Genomic DNA, 18,954 nt, shown 5'->3' on the forward strand with positions numbered 1-18,954 from the left:
CCTCGTGCAAGGCAAACGCCCTACCTGCTGTGTTATCGCTCCAACCCCCAGAGTAACATCTCTTTCTGAGAAATAACATTTTATGTTCACATCTATGTCTGGGAAAGAGAAGGTCCAAAATCTTTGCTTCTGAAGTAGAGAGAAAAATAGATTTCAATAGAGGATCTACTCTCCATGCTGTCTCTTCCAGAACTTTTGTATTTTCTGCCACTCCCATTATTCATACACTAAGTCTACATGTTCTGGAAAAGAACTCAGAACATAAGCAGGTTCAGGTAATATAAATCTTAAAAATAACCAAATCAAATAAAAAACTTCCCATAAGCCTGTAACTTTTTTTTCTAGGTAAATGACAGTGAACATATCCCATGAGACTGTGTGTTCCATAAAGACTGAGGGTTCGTTTTATTTATTGAGTGACACAGCAGTGGCATTTAGAAGGTTCTGGATAAATGATGAATTTATGAAATATCAAGTTCATAAGATGAAATAACTGAACGCACATCCATGCACCCCTCACTCTCCAACCGAATAGGTCATCTTTAATCTCGGCTGCACCCTGGAAATGCTCAGTAGCAAGTTCTACCATCACACCCTTTCTCCTTGACATCCTTCCCATAGTTCAAGACTGAGGAGTGTAAGATTTGTGTTTTGTTTTCTGTAAAGACTCTGGATCAGGCTTTACAACTTGACATCTATAGATCTTGGTATGCACCAAGTGCCCAACAGAAATTGCCTAATTTAAATTTTGCTAAAATTAATAATAAATGCTGTCAATATCAGGTTTTTTGAATTTTTACCAGCAAAAATGAAAACATTCAACTTGAAGATAATTACCTTCAAGTCACTAACAATGTCACTTGCCAAATTCTCTCAAGTGGCTGCTGGGATGAGTGTTTTTGGTTTATCTGAAAACGGTTTCTTATTCTTTCTTATTCCAACTTTTAAGAGTTATTTCTTCAAAAATCATGCTAGAAGTTTAAATAAAACTGATAGATTTAAATACTATTTTGAAAATGAGCTATATTACTGATGCTAATATTCTGACCTCTCAAACTCACAGATCTGATTTTGTTGGGATATTTACTTCACATAAAATTTTAATAAGGAAATTGAAATATAAAGTAATTATCCTTGAAGGAAGCATGTGCATAGGTATCTTTTATTGTTCTTTGAAAAATAATCATAGGATGGTGCCAGAAAAATGCTACAGCAGGTAGGGCATTTGCTTTGCACACACCTGATCCAGGTTGACCCCCAGGGACCCCTTTTGGTCTACTGAGCACCTTCAGGAGTGATCCCTGAGCACCGCTGGGTGTGGCATAAAACCAAACAAAAAAGTAATCATGGGAAAATAAAGAATACTAGCTTGCACTTACTAGGTATACCAATTTCTCTTAGACTTTATATAGATGATACTCTCAAGTAAGTCTCACAACTTAATGAGACAAGTTGAGGCACAGTCAGATCAATAACTTGTTCAAAGTCAGAAAGTTAGGAACCCAGACAATCTGGTAGAGCCTAGACTCTTATAATTGTGATATCATCTCTTGTTATAAACACAAGAGAAACAAAAGACATCAAAAATAAGAGAAGAAGAAACAAAAAACATCAGAAATAAGACAAGAGAAATAAGACATCAGACACAAATATGTCTCCTCAAATTCAATTTAAGAATAAAATTCTTAAACCATATTTGCAATCAATTAATTTTTTTGGTAAAAGTACCCAGATCCATAGCACTTCAAGTTTAAATCTGATTATGTATCTGGGATTTAAGAATATTTCAAGGCAAAATTATGCTCGGTGAAAAGGAATAAGAACCACTCTGGATGTAATAAAAACATACAAATCACAATATACTGATTGTGGCTGTTCAAAGGTAAATACCAAGTGGCCAGAAACTTTTCCATTTCTAGAACACACCCACTGCTTATATTCTCTATACTTTATTTCCTCCTCCACCAAATGCAAACTTAGATGAAAGCAACCATTTTGAAGCAATAAAATCCTTTGTCAATAGCACATTTGAGACTTTCTGTTCACTGCCCCAGACTTAAAGAGTTCTTTACATTTTAGATCTTTAAAATATCAACTCTGAAATGAATGTAGCCCCAGGCTTATATAATTACTCATTATGCTTTATTTTAAATGGATCAATTTTCTTTCAAATGGACCAGAAGTTATACATTTTTACCTACAAACATGTTATCAATAGAAGGCCCTGGGCCTCAAATTACTTCGCTCTCATACTGTGGTTTAATTTACCCATATAATGACTTTTTGTTTTGTGTTCCTGAAAACTCTGCACACACATGCATGGCAAGCTCAGAAACTTCATTCAATAATTGCTTTTCTTGCCTTTGAAAACATTTGGCTTTGATTTTACAGCCCTGCTATATGCCGTATACGTGCAGTGACTACATATGGAAACTTTATGGCATTAGTGATTTCAGCACGTTTCTCCCAAACACATTTAACCTTACCACTTTACAATTCCACTTCCTCACACAGCAGATGTTTCACATGCTAACCTTTCCAAGAGACAACTGTTCACACTTAAGAGACGGGTTCACCATCCTGAGTACAGAAGGCACCATGGAGAGAAACCCTAACTATTCTGGGTACACGTGACTCCGAGAAGGGTTTCTCTGACATACCACAAAATTGCTGAGTGTGTTTTTGCCCTTCCTGCTATCTAAGCTAAGACATTCCACAGCTATGGGCACCACAAGGGAAACATGAGTTTCATATCCAATATAAAACCTATACAATGATAGTGATATTAACATAAAAATCTAATAAGGCAAGAAAATTGGAGAAGTTATTAAAGGAAATTAAAAATGCCCCATAAATCTCACTGCTCTACTTCCCCCCTACTAATTCCACTTCCAGTGAACCTGGGTTCAAGGTAAATACTCGAAGTTTAAAGAAAAGGTATCTGTCTGTTATTTTCTCTGAAAAATGAACCACATGTACATGAGATAAATGTTTAAAAAGATCACTTGTTCTCCTCTGCTTTCTCCCACATGTCATATAATACTTGTCTTTCGTCAAACACCACCACCACCACCACAAAACTGTAACTACAACCCGCCTCTCTAACACTTGGCCTGCAGGTGGTCATTTTTCCAGTGAAGGTGCAGGTTTCCCCTGAGGCCTGAGGCAGTAGTAGCAGCTGTCCTGGCGAGTCCCTTGCTTTAGCCAGGGCACAGGTGTCTAAAAGTTCCCATCATCATCTAAAGAGGTTAAGACAGAAATAGCACATAGATGGCAGTATGGGGTGACTTAGATGTGTGGGTGAATGGGTGCCTTCATTAGCGGGAATGCTGCCAGGCACACTGGTCCAAGTTACTATTTTCATGAGTGTCCAGTGGGAAGTCCCTCACATATATTCATAGCGTCTCAGTCACCTTATTACTAGGTTGGCTCTGGAAAAAGATAATAATTGTTCAAATAATCTAAAGTCCAATAAGACTAACATACTTGTGACATATCTTTTTTTTTTTTGGTTTTGTTTTGTGTTTTTGAGCCACACCTGGCAGTGCTCAGGGGTTGTTCCTGACTCTGCACATAGGAATTACTCCCTTGGATGCAGAGAACCAGGATTTGGAGAGTGTAAGAGCACCTGAAGGTCACCTTTTTTGTAGTTGATGTTTTAGCTAGTTTGATATCTCTTCAGTTTCTTCCTATTTCCTTTCACAATGCTTCCTTATTTTTTTTCCCCTTTAAGTTCAAACATTTCAAAATGATATTGATCACAATTTTTCCAGGGGCATTAACTATCAATTAAATGAGAGGAATAGTTGAAAAACTGAACAAGGACAATTTGAAAAAGGACACAGATTTTTCTTGACTTTGGGGCTTCATTCAGGGCTTACTCCTGGTTCTGTGCTCACGGTGATTCATGAGCTCAGGAGGTGGGTGGCATATGAAGTTTCAGAGACTGAACCAGGATTGACTATGTTAAATCAAGTGTATTAACCGGCTGTACTAGTTCTTCAGTCCAGAACTCTGATTCTTATAAACTAATAAATTCATTCAATATTCAGTATGACATAGTAAGGAATCCAGGCATTCTAGGAGTACAAAAATGATACCCATGGATCTTATTTTCAAATAACTAAAAGGATCTAGTCCAGAAAATCAGACAAGTACAAAAACATACCTATAAATCTGGTAAAAATTATGTTTTTAAAGGAATATATACACCAAATTTTGTGCATACAGTAAAAAAGATTATGTTCATGTATAACAGAAAGGCTGTGAAACTATATTAATATTTTCTATACTAAAAGAAATGATCATTTTCCCAAATAACAATATAATAAAAAAATACAAATGAATCTTTTTTAAATACAAAAGACTGAAGGCTCTACTATTTCTTGAAAATTGGAAATTCTTTTCCTCATATGACATATTGAACCACTTTTTCCTTTTGTCTCTTTTAATCTCTATATTTTTTTGGGGGAAAATTGATAAAATATGGTATAAGCATACCATCAGAAGAACATCAGAACATCAGAAGGGAATTCTGACACATTCTACAATATTGGTGAACCCAAATAAAAAATCAGTGGCAAAAACATGAAAATGATATGACTTCATTAATACATGGTGTCAGAGTAATCAAATTTAGAGCGTGATGGTGACTGTCAGGAGTGCCAGGTGTCAAAAAGGAGCAGTTAAGTAATAGGAATAGAGTTTCAGTTTTGTAAGACGAAATAAGTCTGTGAATGTAATTTCTTTTTAAAATTTTATTGATTTACCATGAGATATAATTACAAACTTTCATGTCTGAGTTACAATCACACAATGATTAAACACCCATCCCTCCACCAGTGCACATTCCCCACTACCAATATCCCCAGTATACCTCCACCTTTCCCACACTCCCCCTGCCTCCATGGCAGACAATATTCCCTATATTCTCTGTCTACTTTTGGGCATTATGGTTTGCAATGCTGATACTGGGAGGTTATCATGTTTAGTTCTTGATCTACTTTTGGCACACATCTCCCCTCCCAACCGATTCTTCCAACCATCATTTTTTTAGTGATCCCTGCTCTATTCCAGCTGTCCCTGTGAATGTAATTTCTTCTACAGAACTGTACTGTCAAAAATGGTGAGAACTGAAATGTTTGTGCTATGTATATTTAATTTTATGCTATGCAAATTTACCATAATCCAATAACATAAAATTTGCTAACACTATGTTATGTAGCAGCTTTACTCCAGAAACAATAAATCTCCTGAAGTGGGTCTCAGAATTTTTTGTATTTGAGTTCTTTCAGCAAACAAATTTCAAAGGTCACTTAGAATTTCTTTAGGCATAACAATACGGCTAAAACCACAATGTACATCTGATAAGACTAGTGCATTTTCCCCTAGGAATTCTTCTCTATGTAAAATTTCACTTTTCTATCGGAAAGATTAAACTCAAAAATTTCCACATAAAATAATGTTTCCATCTTCAGATGGCCAGAACACTTTTAGGAAAAATCACAGATAATCCACCTGAAACCCAGTGCTTTGAACGCAAATCAGTTTCTTTTCTCAAATAAAGATACTGAGAATTGATCCATTACAGGAAGAAATACACAATAGCTACATAAGTATAAATAATTGAACACAAAAAAAGCCTAAAAATCAATCTTGAGATTAAAATCACTTTTGGAGATTCCTCAAAGAGCCAACTCAGGGGAAACCACTTTTTCCTTCTATGAACGAGGAAGGCAGAAAGAGGAGAATATGGAAGAATACAAAAAGGGGGAAAGCCATGCAAGGAGCTTTATGACTAAACAGGAAAACAATCCAGATTCTTTACCTTTTTGGTAACTTGAAAGGTCTGGAGGGTCTGAAAAAAAAAAGCAAAAGAAAAACCAATCAGAAACAAGGCAGGAACACAAACAAAGGATTCAATCTGTAATTGACATTTCACTTGTTCTCTTAATGAATGGATCCCGGCAAGGTTAAAAAAGACAGTCAAATTGAGAGATTTTTAAACACACTTGGATTTAATGATGAATGCAGACTATGTGGTAGGCCAGGGAGGACAGCGTGAGGCCCTGATCGGGAGATGGCACTTTCCCAGCCTCACAGACTCCTGGTTGATCCAGTCACAGCGCAGCCCTCTTCAAACCTACTGATTGACTCACTCTTTCACAACCCACGTCTGTGTCTCCCAACACTTAAAACAAAAACAGAATCCCAGGACATCAATATCTTCTAGTGCCAGAAATAGACTATGCTTTCTTCAAGACAGCGAAGTTACTGTTTCAGCTTGCAATTCTTAATTTCTAAGTCTACATGCTATTTTAACATGTGCTGGCTTGCAGTTTAATCATTGTCCCCACTCTGTGTTATTATTCCCTAGTGTTATTCCTTCTCATCCTTTACACCCACTCAGATCATGATAGAAAAGCCCTCTACAAGAAACTTCTCGTTATCCTTCCCAGGTTAAATCTCCACCCTTACTTATTGGCACACTGTAAGCGCTTAATTAGTAATTGGTGAACAAGTCAAATTTATTCCTCCTGTTTCATTATTCCCAAGTAATTGTGATTCTTTCTCACAGTGTAGGCTGATGATCACGACAGTTCTCAAGACCCTTAATGGATCCAATAAGGGCCTTCCCTGACCAACTATGCATCCATGTAAGTTTTGTATGTGTGTCGGGGGGATCATACATGACGGTGTTGGGGCCGGAGAGATAGTACAGCAGGTAGGGTGTTTGCCTTGCATGTGGCAGACCCGGGTTCAATCCCTGGCATCCCATAGGGTCCCCCCAGCACTGCCAGGAGTAACTCCTGAGCATCACTGGGTGTGACCCCAAAATAAAAAACAAAACAAAACAAAACATGAAGGTGTTTAGAGCTTACTTCTGGCTCTCTATTTAGGGATCAATTCTGGAGGTGCCTGGGGGACCACATGTGGTGCTGGGGATTAGACTTAGGTGGGTGCAACATAAGTGCTCTAGCTGCTACTGCTCCAGCCCACTTGAGATTTGATTTTTTTTTATCAGTCTTGGGGGAAAAAAAAAGTGAATGAATGCTACCCATCTCACAGAGTTTTTTTAAAAAAGTAGCTATATATTTATTTTTTATAGCACACCTATATTCATGACTGTACAATTTACAATAGCTAAGGTCTGGAAACAACCCAAGGGACTGCCAGATGAGTACCTAAAGAAGTTATGGAAAATACACCAATGGGAAGCAATTTGGCTGTTAGAACAGATGAAATCTTGCCTTTTGTTACAACATGGATGGAACTTGTAGGGTATCATGTTAACTGAAATAAGTTAGAGGGTGAAGACAAAAACCAGATGATCTCCCTAATATGACACAAATAAAGAAATAAAGCAAAGGAATGGACATTGTCCAGTGAAAATAAACACTGATCACAGAATTCAAGTTACCAAGGGACCAAGAGTGTGTGTGTGTGTGTGTGTGTGAGTGTGAGTGACAATGTTTGTTGGTCAATGGTTGAAGGATCTTGGCACTCACTCACTGGTGATAGGTATGGTGTGATAATATTACACCTTTAAGACATATAAACATTTATACTCATGGAGACCAATGTTATCTCAAAAAAATAAATAAATAAAACCCACCAAAGGCCCCAAATGAAACTAAAATATATCTGAAGGGCAGAAACAGACATTTATCACTGTAATAGAAAAAAGTTAAATCTTAATCCTATTATAATCATAAACGAGACAAAAGGACCCTGCATTTTATGATGTGCATTCTACAATGCACATATTCATATTAATCTGGTTATACGAAAGATGCCTAGGTTCTAAATATCATGCTTCCATGAAGGGATCCTCAACCTATTTTTTTTTTTTTTGCTTTTTGGGTCACACCCAGCAATGCACAGGGGTCACTCCTGGCTCAGGCACTCAGGAATCACCCCTGGCGGTGCTCAGGGGACCATATGGGATGCTGGGATTTGAACCCGGGTCGGCCGCGTGCAAGGCAAACGCCCTACCCACTGTGCTATCACTCCAGCCCCGATCCTCAACCTATTTAAAAACACTAAACTCAGGGAGATGGAACAACTCAAAAGATTATATTCAATTTTCATTCTAATACCATTTTCAGAGATGGACCTGAATTTGCCTTTGGTCATTCAGGGTTTAAGTAGAATACGTCGTGAGAATTCAAGTCTCCTGATGCCTAATTGCTGCACCCTATTCTATATGGGATTGTTTTTAAAAACCAAGGGGATAAAGCAATGCAGGGATAATTAGATAGTATCAATTTCTTTTATAGTAAGAGAAGTATCCATTCTGTTGAGAGACACAAAATTTAAAGTCAGAATTTCTAATAAGAACGAAATATAAGTACTTATTGCTTAAAGGATAAATATGAAACTGAATATTCATCGAATGACTAAAGAATACCAACAAGTATTATTTTCATATGTGTTCAGTAAACATTATTCATTTGTAAAAGCTAAAAAATTAGAGGCTAAGGGATGACCTCATCCTATTTGTGTTCAGATCTATACAGCCTACTATAATGTTTGGTCTGTGGGGATGGATGTCAGATCAGTGTTTGTTCAATTAATAAACAAGAATCATCTAAAGTTTTTCTGCAATTCAAAGCTCTGAAATCAGTAGTCAATGAATTGTCAGAATATGGGGGAATTGACTTTTATTGCCTGCTTGTTCATCTCTTTCTTACACTTACACACACACATATACACACATGCACATGTATCCATATATGTACATATATTACTGTCACTGTTATCCTGTTGCTCATCGATCTGTTCGAGCGGGCACCAGTAACATCTCCATTGTGAGACTTGTTGTTACTGTTTTTGGCATATCGAATATGCCATGGGTAGCTTGCCAGGCTACACACATATATACATGTATATGTATAAATATCTATAGCTCTCTCTATATTCCCCTGTATTTTCTCTCTAGCCCTAAAAACCTGTCTTCATGTCTAATTTACTCTAAATCAGACATTTCTGTGTATATAAAGTATGTATGTATGTATGTATCTATGCTTTAGTCCATTCTCATCTCTCAATCCTAACTCCTTTACCCTTTTACTACATTTATTTTTTGTTGTTTTTTTAAAAAATAGTATTGGTATTTTTATTTGTTAAAAAAAACTCCTCTGTTGATACACGGATCCCCAGACACTGGGTTTCAGCAGCTCGGGCTCTTTGCCACTGGTTCCCATAGCGTGCTTCTCTGGGGGAGCAGGCTGGCACTTCATTAAAGCCGAGTCACTCTCTTTGGCTTTCCTTTAAGTCTGATCAATTTCCTTCACATGTTTCAGGAAGTTGTGTAGACTCTTAGTGTGCTTAATATGCTTAATACGAACATTAATTCACTTGGACTCTTGGAAAGACTCTTGCCCTCAATGCCAACAGCCAGCTGACATGAGAGATGTTCCAGGTTTCATCATGTGAACGGCTGTAGGGCACTCCTTTCTGAACTGTGTTCATTCCCTTTATGTCTACAACATCACCCTTTGTAGATCTGTAGATGTGGCCGAAGGAACAACAACAGATTTTCTAAAAGGGCTAGAATAGTGGTCTTCAACCACTTGTCTGTGGACTGCTGCCAGTCGACAGCTACAGAAAGACTGAAAACCAATGATCTACCACAATGTTTTTTTTTTTTAAACAGTAGCTTTTATGTAGCACTGTCCAACTCATCCAGTTGTTCATCCATTTACTTGAGTGGGCACCAGTGGTTGGAACGATAGCACAGTGGGTAGGGCGTTTGCCTTGCACATGGCCGATCCAGGTTCGATTCCTCCATCCCTCTCAGAGAGCCCGGCAAGCTACCAAGAGTATCCCGCCAGCACAGCAGAGCCTGGCAAGGCTAATATATGTACATTTTATAATTCTGAGTTTGATGTATCCTTTCATTGAATAGAAGTTTTACTTATTTTTGATTTTTTATAAAGTTGTTCACGATAATTCATTATGTTTAATATTTGAGCACCAATTCCACTACCGTTGCACCTTCCCATCACCATATTTTGAATGTGTCCAGCCCAAATCCCAAACGGAGTCCCTCAAAGCAGAACCGGAACAATTAATTTTGTATTGCTTGTTATGAATAATCCACTAAAAATGGTCCAATAAAGTTTCCTTAAAGTGTGTGAAGATTGTTGTATTTCATCCTGGAGCCATTAAACCGTTGTATAGGAGATTACTAATATGTTTGTTAAACCCCATCAGTGTTGTGTGCTACTCTTGGTGCGTCAGTGGTGTAGAGTATGAGAGGTTGCTCCAGGAATTCTAAAATTTAGAGTATGATTAGATTCCCTCATGGGTAAGCCTGTGGAGAGCGACTGGAACATGGCAGCAATTGAGTGTAGAGGTTTTCCACTGTCGGGGCTCCGCTGGGGTGGTGAAGGAAACTCACCCATCCTCTCCTGTTAAGGCAGCCTTGTGTGGGGCCTGGAGGCATCTCTGTGGCGTGTTGTTCTATGCTGCTCTCTTCTGGGAGCTTTGTTTCTGAGTCCTACCACAGTTCTTAACTGCCGATCTGTGGGCTGGTATGCAGGAAAGGTGCTGATCCGCGGTGTAAAAAAGGCTGAGGAACATTAGTCTAGAGAACAGATAGTTGGAGCCAAGTCTTGTCTTTCAGCTTGTCTTGGTCATTTTGATGAATTACCGAAATATGGAAGTTCTGGCCAAAAGTTCAAAAATCTTTGAATTCTAGAGCAAAGGCATTCTTACTGAACGCTGCAGGAACCAGTCATTTGGAGTTATTTAAAGAGGTTCATAAAAATGAAAATGTCTAAGAAACCTCCATGCATGCATTCGTTTGCCATTTAATTGTAACCTAAATGCGTGTTTTGTGCCAATCTTTTTCTCATGCCGGACTGCACTGTCTGTGATTTCCAGTACTAGTTGGCTTAGGATACTTGCGAGCACCCTGAATAAACTATCAACAATATACATCTAAGATTTTTATTTTCTCTAAAATATTTTACAACTGCTTCTTTCCAGCTTAAATCAATAGCAATTATTTTTTACAGCAATTTACATTAATATAGTTTTTTGAAAGACATAGGGAGCCTAAAATGTTTTTTCTTCAAGAGAAAGTCTCTCTTTTATGACCTATATATAAATATTTATTCAAAAAAACTTTCATTAAATGACATAATTACAAAAATAAGCCCAGCTGGCATGCATAAAGTTTGATGAGCACAGACAGCAATTGCTTGTAGAGTGGAAGAATGGAGGTGGCAGAATTCGCCTCCAAGCAGCAAGCAGGGAGCTAGTAGGGTGGCTGAGTGTCCCCAGAGCTAGCAGCCAGAGCCCAGGGGCACATGACCATCCTACTCAACTCATAAAGGGCTTGGAAATATGCTTTATCCAAACAGGGATTTAAATAAAAATGTTACTACTGAGGAAATCATGATCAACATTTATTTTGGGGGTAGGGTAAGAACACCAAAGAAAAAAACTCGGATTTTCAAATGTAGTCTCTTGGTTTCAGTATGACAGTTTTCCCGGGAAATCCTTTACATGACATCTAGTGAAGTGGTGAAAAGTGTAAAGTTAATGATTTTTAGGCCTTTCAACATGGCCTGTCCATTAGCATAGACATCTTTTGATTTGCAAGCTACCAAGAGTATCCTGACCACAATGTAGAGCCTGGCAAGCTACCTGTGGTGTATTCAATATGCCAAAAATAGTAACAAATCTCACAATGGAGATGTTACTGGTGTCTGCTCGAGCAAATCGGTGAACATGGGACAACAGTGCTATAGTACATACTATTTGAGCACCAAGATGAAGGTCATTGCTCGGTGACGAGAGAAAATTTATGTTTCTAGACAGGGGGAGTAAGGCCTTGTACAAAAATGCCTATAACTCACACAAAATCTTAATTGCTTATCTCCAGTTTTCAAGTTACATATCCTCTTGAATTTCCATAAGAACTTAATAGACTGTTATCTTCAGGTGCTAGAGTCACAATTCTGGGATACATTATACTAGGCAGTTGCAAAGAAATTATACTATATACATTTTTGTGGAGTGTAACAAATATAAATATTCTCCTTCCTACTTACTCCCAGTAAATTTTTTAAAAAAATTGAGACATTCCGGGTCTATGGCTAGTTTACTCCCTAGAGACTGAAACAACTATAGATTCTTTACTTTCTTTCAGCTTGAGTAAAGACCTCATTTTATGTTAAATTTGAGACAACAAAAAGAGAATGTCAACATCACTTGAAAAAAGAAAATTGAGATTACCACAAAGATGCCTTCTGGGAAAACATCAGATGGCTTTGAAGTTTTTATACTAATGAATACCATAAACAGATGTTTGAAATATCCAAACCACAATGACAGGTCAAACATGAAACCTGTTAGATTTACAGTCTTGCCATCTCTAACCATACCTTTATTATCTCTTACCAGAAAGTTCTGTGAAAGGAGCTGAAAGAACATGCCATACTCTTCCACTGATCCAAACTTGTCTTTCTCTGTAAAAGCCCTTCCTTCCTTCCTTCCTTCCTTCCTTCCTTCCTTCCTTCCTTCCTTCCTTCCTTCCTTCCTTCCTTCCTTCCTTCCTTCCTTCCTCCCTCCCTCCCTCCCTCCCTCCCTCCCTCCCTCCCTCCCTCCCTCCAGCCCTTCCTTCCTTCCTTCCTTCCTTCCTTCCTTCCTTCCTTCCTTCCTTCCTTCCTTCCTTCCTTCCTTCCTTCCTTCCTTCCTTCCTTCCTTCCTTCCTTCCTTCCTCCCTCCCTCCCTCCCTCCCTCCCTCCCTCCTCTCCCTCTCTTCTTCCCTTCCTCTCTCTCTGCTCATCATTCCAACACCATACCATCAGTACTCTTCTGGTTGTTGTGATACTGGAATGATGTTAGAAACCGTATTTCCCTTTACCAAACTCCCTAAGGCTTCTGGTTCCCCCCCACCACTCCCCGCTCACACACATAGGAACTCAGTTCTGTGGACCAACTCTTCATTTCTGTTGCCTTTGGCCATTTGTTGCTCCCTTTCTATGTATCTTTAAATCCATATAGGAGAGAGAGCATTTGTAAATGATTTCTTATTTGCTACATTAATATCTAATAAAACCTAGAAATAAAGACCTAAAAATAAAAACTAGAGTTTTCATTCTAGTTTTAGTATTGACAAGTAACAAATAGAAAAAAAAACAATGGCAGGGGTTTGGAGGGACAGTAGGCAGCGCGCTTGCCTTGTACTCGGCAGACCTGGATTCGACCTGGCATTCATGAGCAATCCCTGAGTGTAGAGCCAGGAGTGAGCACAGTCAGGCATGGCACTCCCAGCTATACCTCCATATTCAATCGAACCTCTAATGTCTCTCAGGGAGGGAAAGAATGCTTTCACAGAGCTCATTCATCCTTTAGTACAAAACGGTTGAAATACATGTCAAAACCCAAACACATACTGAATCTCTCAGGTGGGAACACCTGTATATTCCCTGGTAAGTTTTTGTATATTCTTTCTGCAGAGGAAGAAGCAGGCAGATGCCATTTCTGAGCTCCACTACACATCCCACTGGCTGGGACACGGACAAAAGCCTGGTCTTAGATAATCCTAGAGGACTACTGCACTGTCACTCTTGTTCTCCCACTCGGGCAGACATTCCTGCCTGCAAGTGGGTGACACTGACATTATTGCAGAGCCAAGCTCTGTTCTGCTTTCAAAAAAAGGAAGCGTGCATAAGTTTGGGTGCTCATAATTAGCAATAAATTGCTCCTGGCATTTCATACTTGAAAACTGTCATTGTAGTTGAGAGCTTTGGCTCCAGTATGCCAATGACCAGTGAACTGTGGTATGCGCCCATATATTGGGTAAGGGAAAAACTAATGAGACTGTAAAGTTCCTGGAAGCAGAGAGGGCAGCTGGAAGGGGGACAGGATGGGGAAAATAACAGTAATGGAAGCGCGGTCAAATACAGAGACTAGGGAAATTTTATTAAAGGGAAGAGGGGCCAGGAAGATAGTCGAGGGCTAGAGCTCAGGCTTTGCATGCAGGAGTCCTGGGTTCGAATCCTGACACTGCACAGTCCCTCAAGAATTGATGGGAATAAGAACTTATTTAGGAGTGACTCCTGAGCACTGAGTTGGGAGTAGCCCTAAACACTACCGGGTATGGGACTCCATCTCCTCAAAAGGTACAAATAATTCATTTTTGCTGTTTCTCTTTTAGTATTTTTCAGGGAGAGAGGAATTGGGGGTTGGAAAATGAGGGAGTACCTAGAAATACTAGAAACTAGTATTTAGCATCTAGTAACTAGAACATGAAAGTATCTCATCAGTCCAGAGAATTCAGTTGATGTTGAGTTGGAATCACAACTTTAAAAGATATTTTAAAAGGAAGAGTATTAGGTTTGACATATTCGAAATAGTTCTTCCTCACAATCAGAGAAATAAAAGCTATGGAAAAATAGTTTGGAAAAAACAACTGAAATGTTATGAAGGAAATATAATTTCTTCTTTATTGACATTAATTAAATTTAAGTAATAAAATACTTAAGAGTAGCGCATTTTAGTCTTAATAGGCCCATGAACATATCATCTTCCCTTTTTGTGAGAATATTCTACAAGTAATAACTTCAATTCATGCCAGTGAAAGAAAATGAGAAGTTAGTAAGAGAATGCTTGAAAGCATCTACATTTCAATTGAGCATTCTTTAAATATTCCCAGCAAGAACATAATTATTCTCTCTCATGAAGTAATTTCATTAATCATCACTGGCACACTTGGGCTTTATGTGAAGATGAAACAGATATCCTGTAGTCAAGCTAAGTTTGTTCTTTAACTCATTTTTCATGAACTAGAGCTAAATGTTTATCGTATGTGTCAAGCGTTTTGAAAGCTAAAAATAACCACATTGACTTGTACAATGCACTTCTCACACTTTTAAGAGTGTAGACTCAGATGTATTGGTCATTTTACTGTCTGGAATTGTTATAAACGAAGAGTCCAAATTACCACACAAAATACAAACTTGGAAGATAAAGGAAAAAGTGGTGGGCAGTTTGAACCCTGCTGTTCACTGGTTGAGTGACCTTAAGAAAGTCCTTTAACTTCTGACTATCTGTGAGAAATGGATAGTAATATTTGTGAGAAATGGATCGAAAATGAGCTGCAGACTTCTGTAAACTGCTGAGTGTTATATAAAAGAAAACTTTATCGGTAGATCTGGAGAGTATCATGCTGAATAAAGTCAGAAGGAGAGGGATAGATACAGAATGACTGCTCTCACATGTGGACTATAAAGAAACATTAAGGGAATAACAAGTGGCCATGGGCAGCAGTCTGAAAACAGGTAGACATAGCTGGCCATACCATGCTGGGGAACACAGTGAGGGGTGATTTAGGTGGAGGATGGAATCACTCTGGTGGAGGATGTGGGGTTGGAACACCGAATGCATGAAATCCTATCATAATATTAGTGTAGATCACTGCCTCAATTTGGAAAAAAAAAAAAAAGAAAACGTTACCACTTTTCCTTCTCCTTCTCCCATGACCACCACCATCACAACTACTAGTTTATTTTAAAATGGCATTCACACATCAGTTGGAAAGTTATGCAGAAAACTACTGTGGAATATTTTGTAAGTACTGTGAACCTTTATGATTTACTTATAAGATTCAAGTAATATCTGCAACTAGCTGAATACAATATAAACAAATCATCTCACACCCACAAGTCAAACTATAGCAGAGGGATGTTAGAACTGCAAGGAGCCCTCAAGGTCTTCCCCTCTAGCACCTCTCTTAGCAAGAGAGAAAAAGGGTTCAGAGAACCATGTGTAAAATGCTAATTTCCTGATCTGATCCTGGACTTGTTTGTCTATAACTTAAAAAAAAGAGAACAATGATGCAGATCATGATATATTTTCTGTGGAAGAGTCCTAATAAAGGATGTATAAATAAATGGTGGTACAGCCACATTATAAAATAGGATACAAATGGCACATAAAACAACAACAGCAGGGGACTGGAGCGATAGCACAGTGGGTAGGGCGTTTGCCTTGCACGCGGCCAACCCGGGTTCGATCCCTGGCATCCCATATGGTCCCCCAAGCACTGCCAGGAGTAATTCTTGAGTGCAAAGCCAGGAGTAACCCCTGAGCATCGTTGGGTGTGACCCAAAAAGCAAAAAAAAAAAACAAAACAACAACAGCAGAATACACACACACACACACACACACACACGCACACACACACACACACACAGAGAAAGAGCCTCAAGATAAAGTGAAAGGTTTTAAACCCTTGGTTTCCACAAAGACGCCCTAAAACACAGGACCTCAGCTGCTTGCCAGGTCTACAGTGGCAGCCAGACATAATTGTGAGACAGACAAATTCAGCCACAGCCTAGAAAGAACTCTTAATATTATAAAGCTATGCAAACTAGCTAAAGAAGCCTTCAGAGCAACATTATGAAGTAATCAACGGAAGAGTACTTCAATAAAGACACAATACATGAAAAATTTTGAGAAAAATTCAGAGACCACAGAGACCACTGATCTAAAACTACAATCTGGAGGGGCTAACCAGTAGAAAGATGCTTAAAACTGAATTGGTAAGCTCAAAGGTAAAGTAATAGAAACACATAAAGGAATACAAGCAATGACAATAATGTAAGTGCTATGTATAGAATCAAGAGGAACAATATTCACAAAAAAGGAATGGGTGAGACTGGAGAGAGCAATAGAGAAACAAAATACTTAGAGGAAGAAACAATAGCTGAGGACTTACCCAGGCTGAGAATGGAATTAGAAACCTGGATCTAGGTAGTTCAGAGTTCCAAATGAAATAAACCCAGACAGACCAAATACACCAAGATACACACAATACAATTAAAATAATAAAAATCAGGGCAGAGCAACAGTATGGTGGATAGGACATTTGCTTTGTACCTGGCTGACCTGGTGACCCCGGTGAACGTGGGTCTCCATCTCAGGCACCCCATACGGCCCCCTGAGGCCCACCAGGAGTCACCATTGAGTGGAGGACCAGGAGTAAACCCCGAGTATCTGGGTATGGCCCCAAAAGAAACAACCACAACAAAAAGTAAAAATCAAAGAGGATAATAAAAGCAGTAAGAGAAAAACAAAGAGTCACACATAAGAGAATCATTAAAAGATTGTCAGATTTCTTACAGAAACTCTACATACCCGAATGAAGTGATACTAAGCAACGTGCTGAATGGAGAATACCCCAACCCAAGAATGCTCTTCCTGGCAAGTTACCACTTACATAGAAAGGAGGGATATGGAACTTTGCAAACAAACAACAATGAAAGGAGGTCAGCCCTCTAAGAAATGCTTCAGAGAATTTTAGAAAAGGAAAAGAAGCCCTACTTGTAATGGTAAAATATCTAAAAAAAAACCCATAAAATATATGAGAGAAGGAGAATAATTACTGGGGCTCTATGTTCAAGTTTATTAAACCTTTCCTTGTTATCTCATTGTTTACACAGAATTTTACATCGCAGATATGTTTTTCAGTACTAAAATTTATATCTGGTTCTCTACAGATATATTTGAAATGCATTATATATTTCTCTGTTGATATTTAATATATGTATTTATTCATTAGATGTTTCATTCTATCTCTGAATATAGTTAGAATAGATGCTTGATGTCTTGCTCAATTGAACATTTGGCTCAAATGATTGATTTTATTTCCCTTTGAGAAGATCATGTTTCAAATCTTTTTTTTAGTGTATAATTTTAGATCATATCTCAGATATCTTAGATATTCTATATGAATTTCCAGGTTCTATCTTATTCCTCAGAGTAAGTTGTTATATATTGCCTGTTTTCATTGGTGACATTTTAGAGTTTTCTCCTTAAAAATGCTATTTTAATATAATTTGGGGCTATTCTTTTGGGCTGGAAGAGATAGTACAGCAGGCACTATTTTTGCATGTGGCCGACACAGATTCCACCCCTGGCATCCCACATGGTCACCTGAGTCCTCCCAGGAGTGATCCCTGAGCACAGAGACAGGAACAAGCCCTGATCACAGCCAGGTAATGCCTCCCCTGTAGTCCCTCTAAAAAACTTTGCTTTTGTTTGATATATCATGCCATTATATTTAAGATTTTAAGATATTCTGCAGTGAGTAGGGCATTTGCCTTGCACGTGGCCAACCCAGGTTCGATTCCTCTGTCCCTCTTGGAGAGCCTGGAAAGCTACCGAGAGTATCTTGCCCGCACGGCAGAGCTTGGCAAGCTACCTATGGCATAATCATTAGGCCCAAAAATGTAACAACAAGTCTCACAATGGAGACGTTACTGGTGCCCGCGTGAGCAAGATGAACAATGGGAATGACAGTGCTACAGTGCAGTGCTACATTATTTTGTTGGATGTATAGCGATGTTGTTTTTCTCATTCTTGATAACGGTTTCTTTTGTACTTAGTTTCTTTTTCAATTTGACAATTCTCCACCAATGAGTTATCTGTTTTATTCAAGTTGAAGAAATGAGCTGCTATCCACTGATGTAAATAAAAATATGATACACTAATCTAAGGAGTTTGTAGTTAGGCAAGTTGGTCCTCTGAGCGTAATCATAGTAGGGAGCATAATGGGGGAATGAGGGTCACGGTATTGTTAAGAAGAATGTTCACTTTGTGAAATTTTACTGAGCTGTTTACTCAATGTGGTCTGGTCACATCTGTATGTATGATATCCTTCAATAAAAATCAACTTGAAAATAAACAAACAAACAAGATTAAGCAGTGCCTATTGAAGTGAAGTTAGTGATACCTTAGATATTATCACAAAGGGGCTGTTCAGAAAAATAGCTGGAGGTAGAGAGAACTTTTACAAGTAATTTGGGGGGGGTCTTACATTCAGATGAATTCAATAAATGTAGCTCATTAATTTTTAAAGAAAGGAACATACACATTTTTTCACTTTGAAAATTTTATGGCTTCTATCTAAAAGTATAAAAAAATTTTAATGCT

The 18,954-nt window shown here is 38.4% G+C and overlaps 1 protein-coding gene across 6 annotated transcripts in view; it reads right to left on the reverse strand.

The window, feature by feature from the left end:
* DISP1 (dispatched RND transporter family member 1) overlaps nucleotides 1-18,954 on the reverse strand; it is a 214,670-nt gene that overhangs the window by 22,833 nt on the left and 172,883 nt on the right. For 5 of the 6 annotated variants that reach the window (XM_055146916.1, XM_055146915.1, XM_055146917.1 and 2 more), the window contains one exon: nucleotides 5,828-5,857. The exons of the other annotated variant lie outside the window; for it this stretch is intronic. In XM_055146916.1, the coding sequence (XP_055002891.1) occupies nucleotides 5,828-5,857 (30 nt within the window). The remainder of the gene's footprint in view (nucleotides 1-5,827; nucleotides 5,858-18,954) is intronic. 6 annotated transcript variants of the gene reach the window in all.

The sequence above is a fragment of the Sorex araneus genome, chromosome 9 (assembly GCF_027595985.1).
Source record: "Sorex araneus isolate mSorAra2 chromosome 9, mSorAra2.pri, whole genome shotgun sequence".
Taxonomy (NCBI): domain Eukaryota; kingdom Metazoa; phylum Chordata; class Mammalia; order Eulipotyphla; family Soricidae; genus Sorex; species Sorex araneus.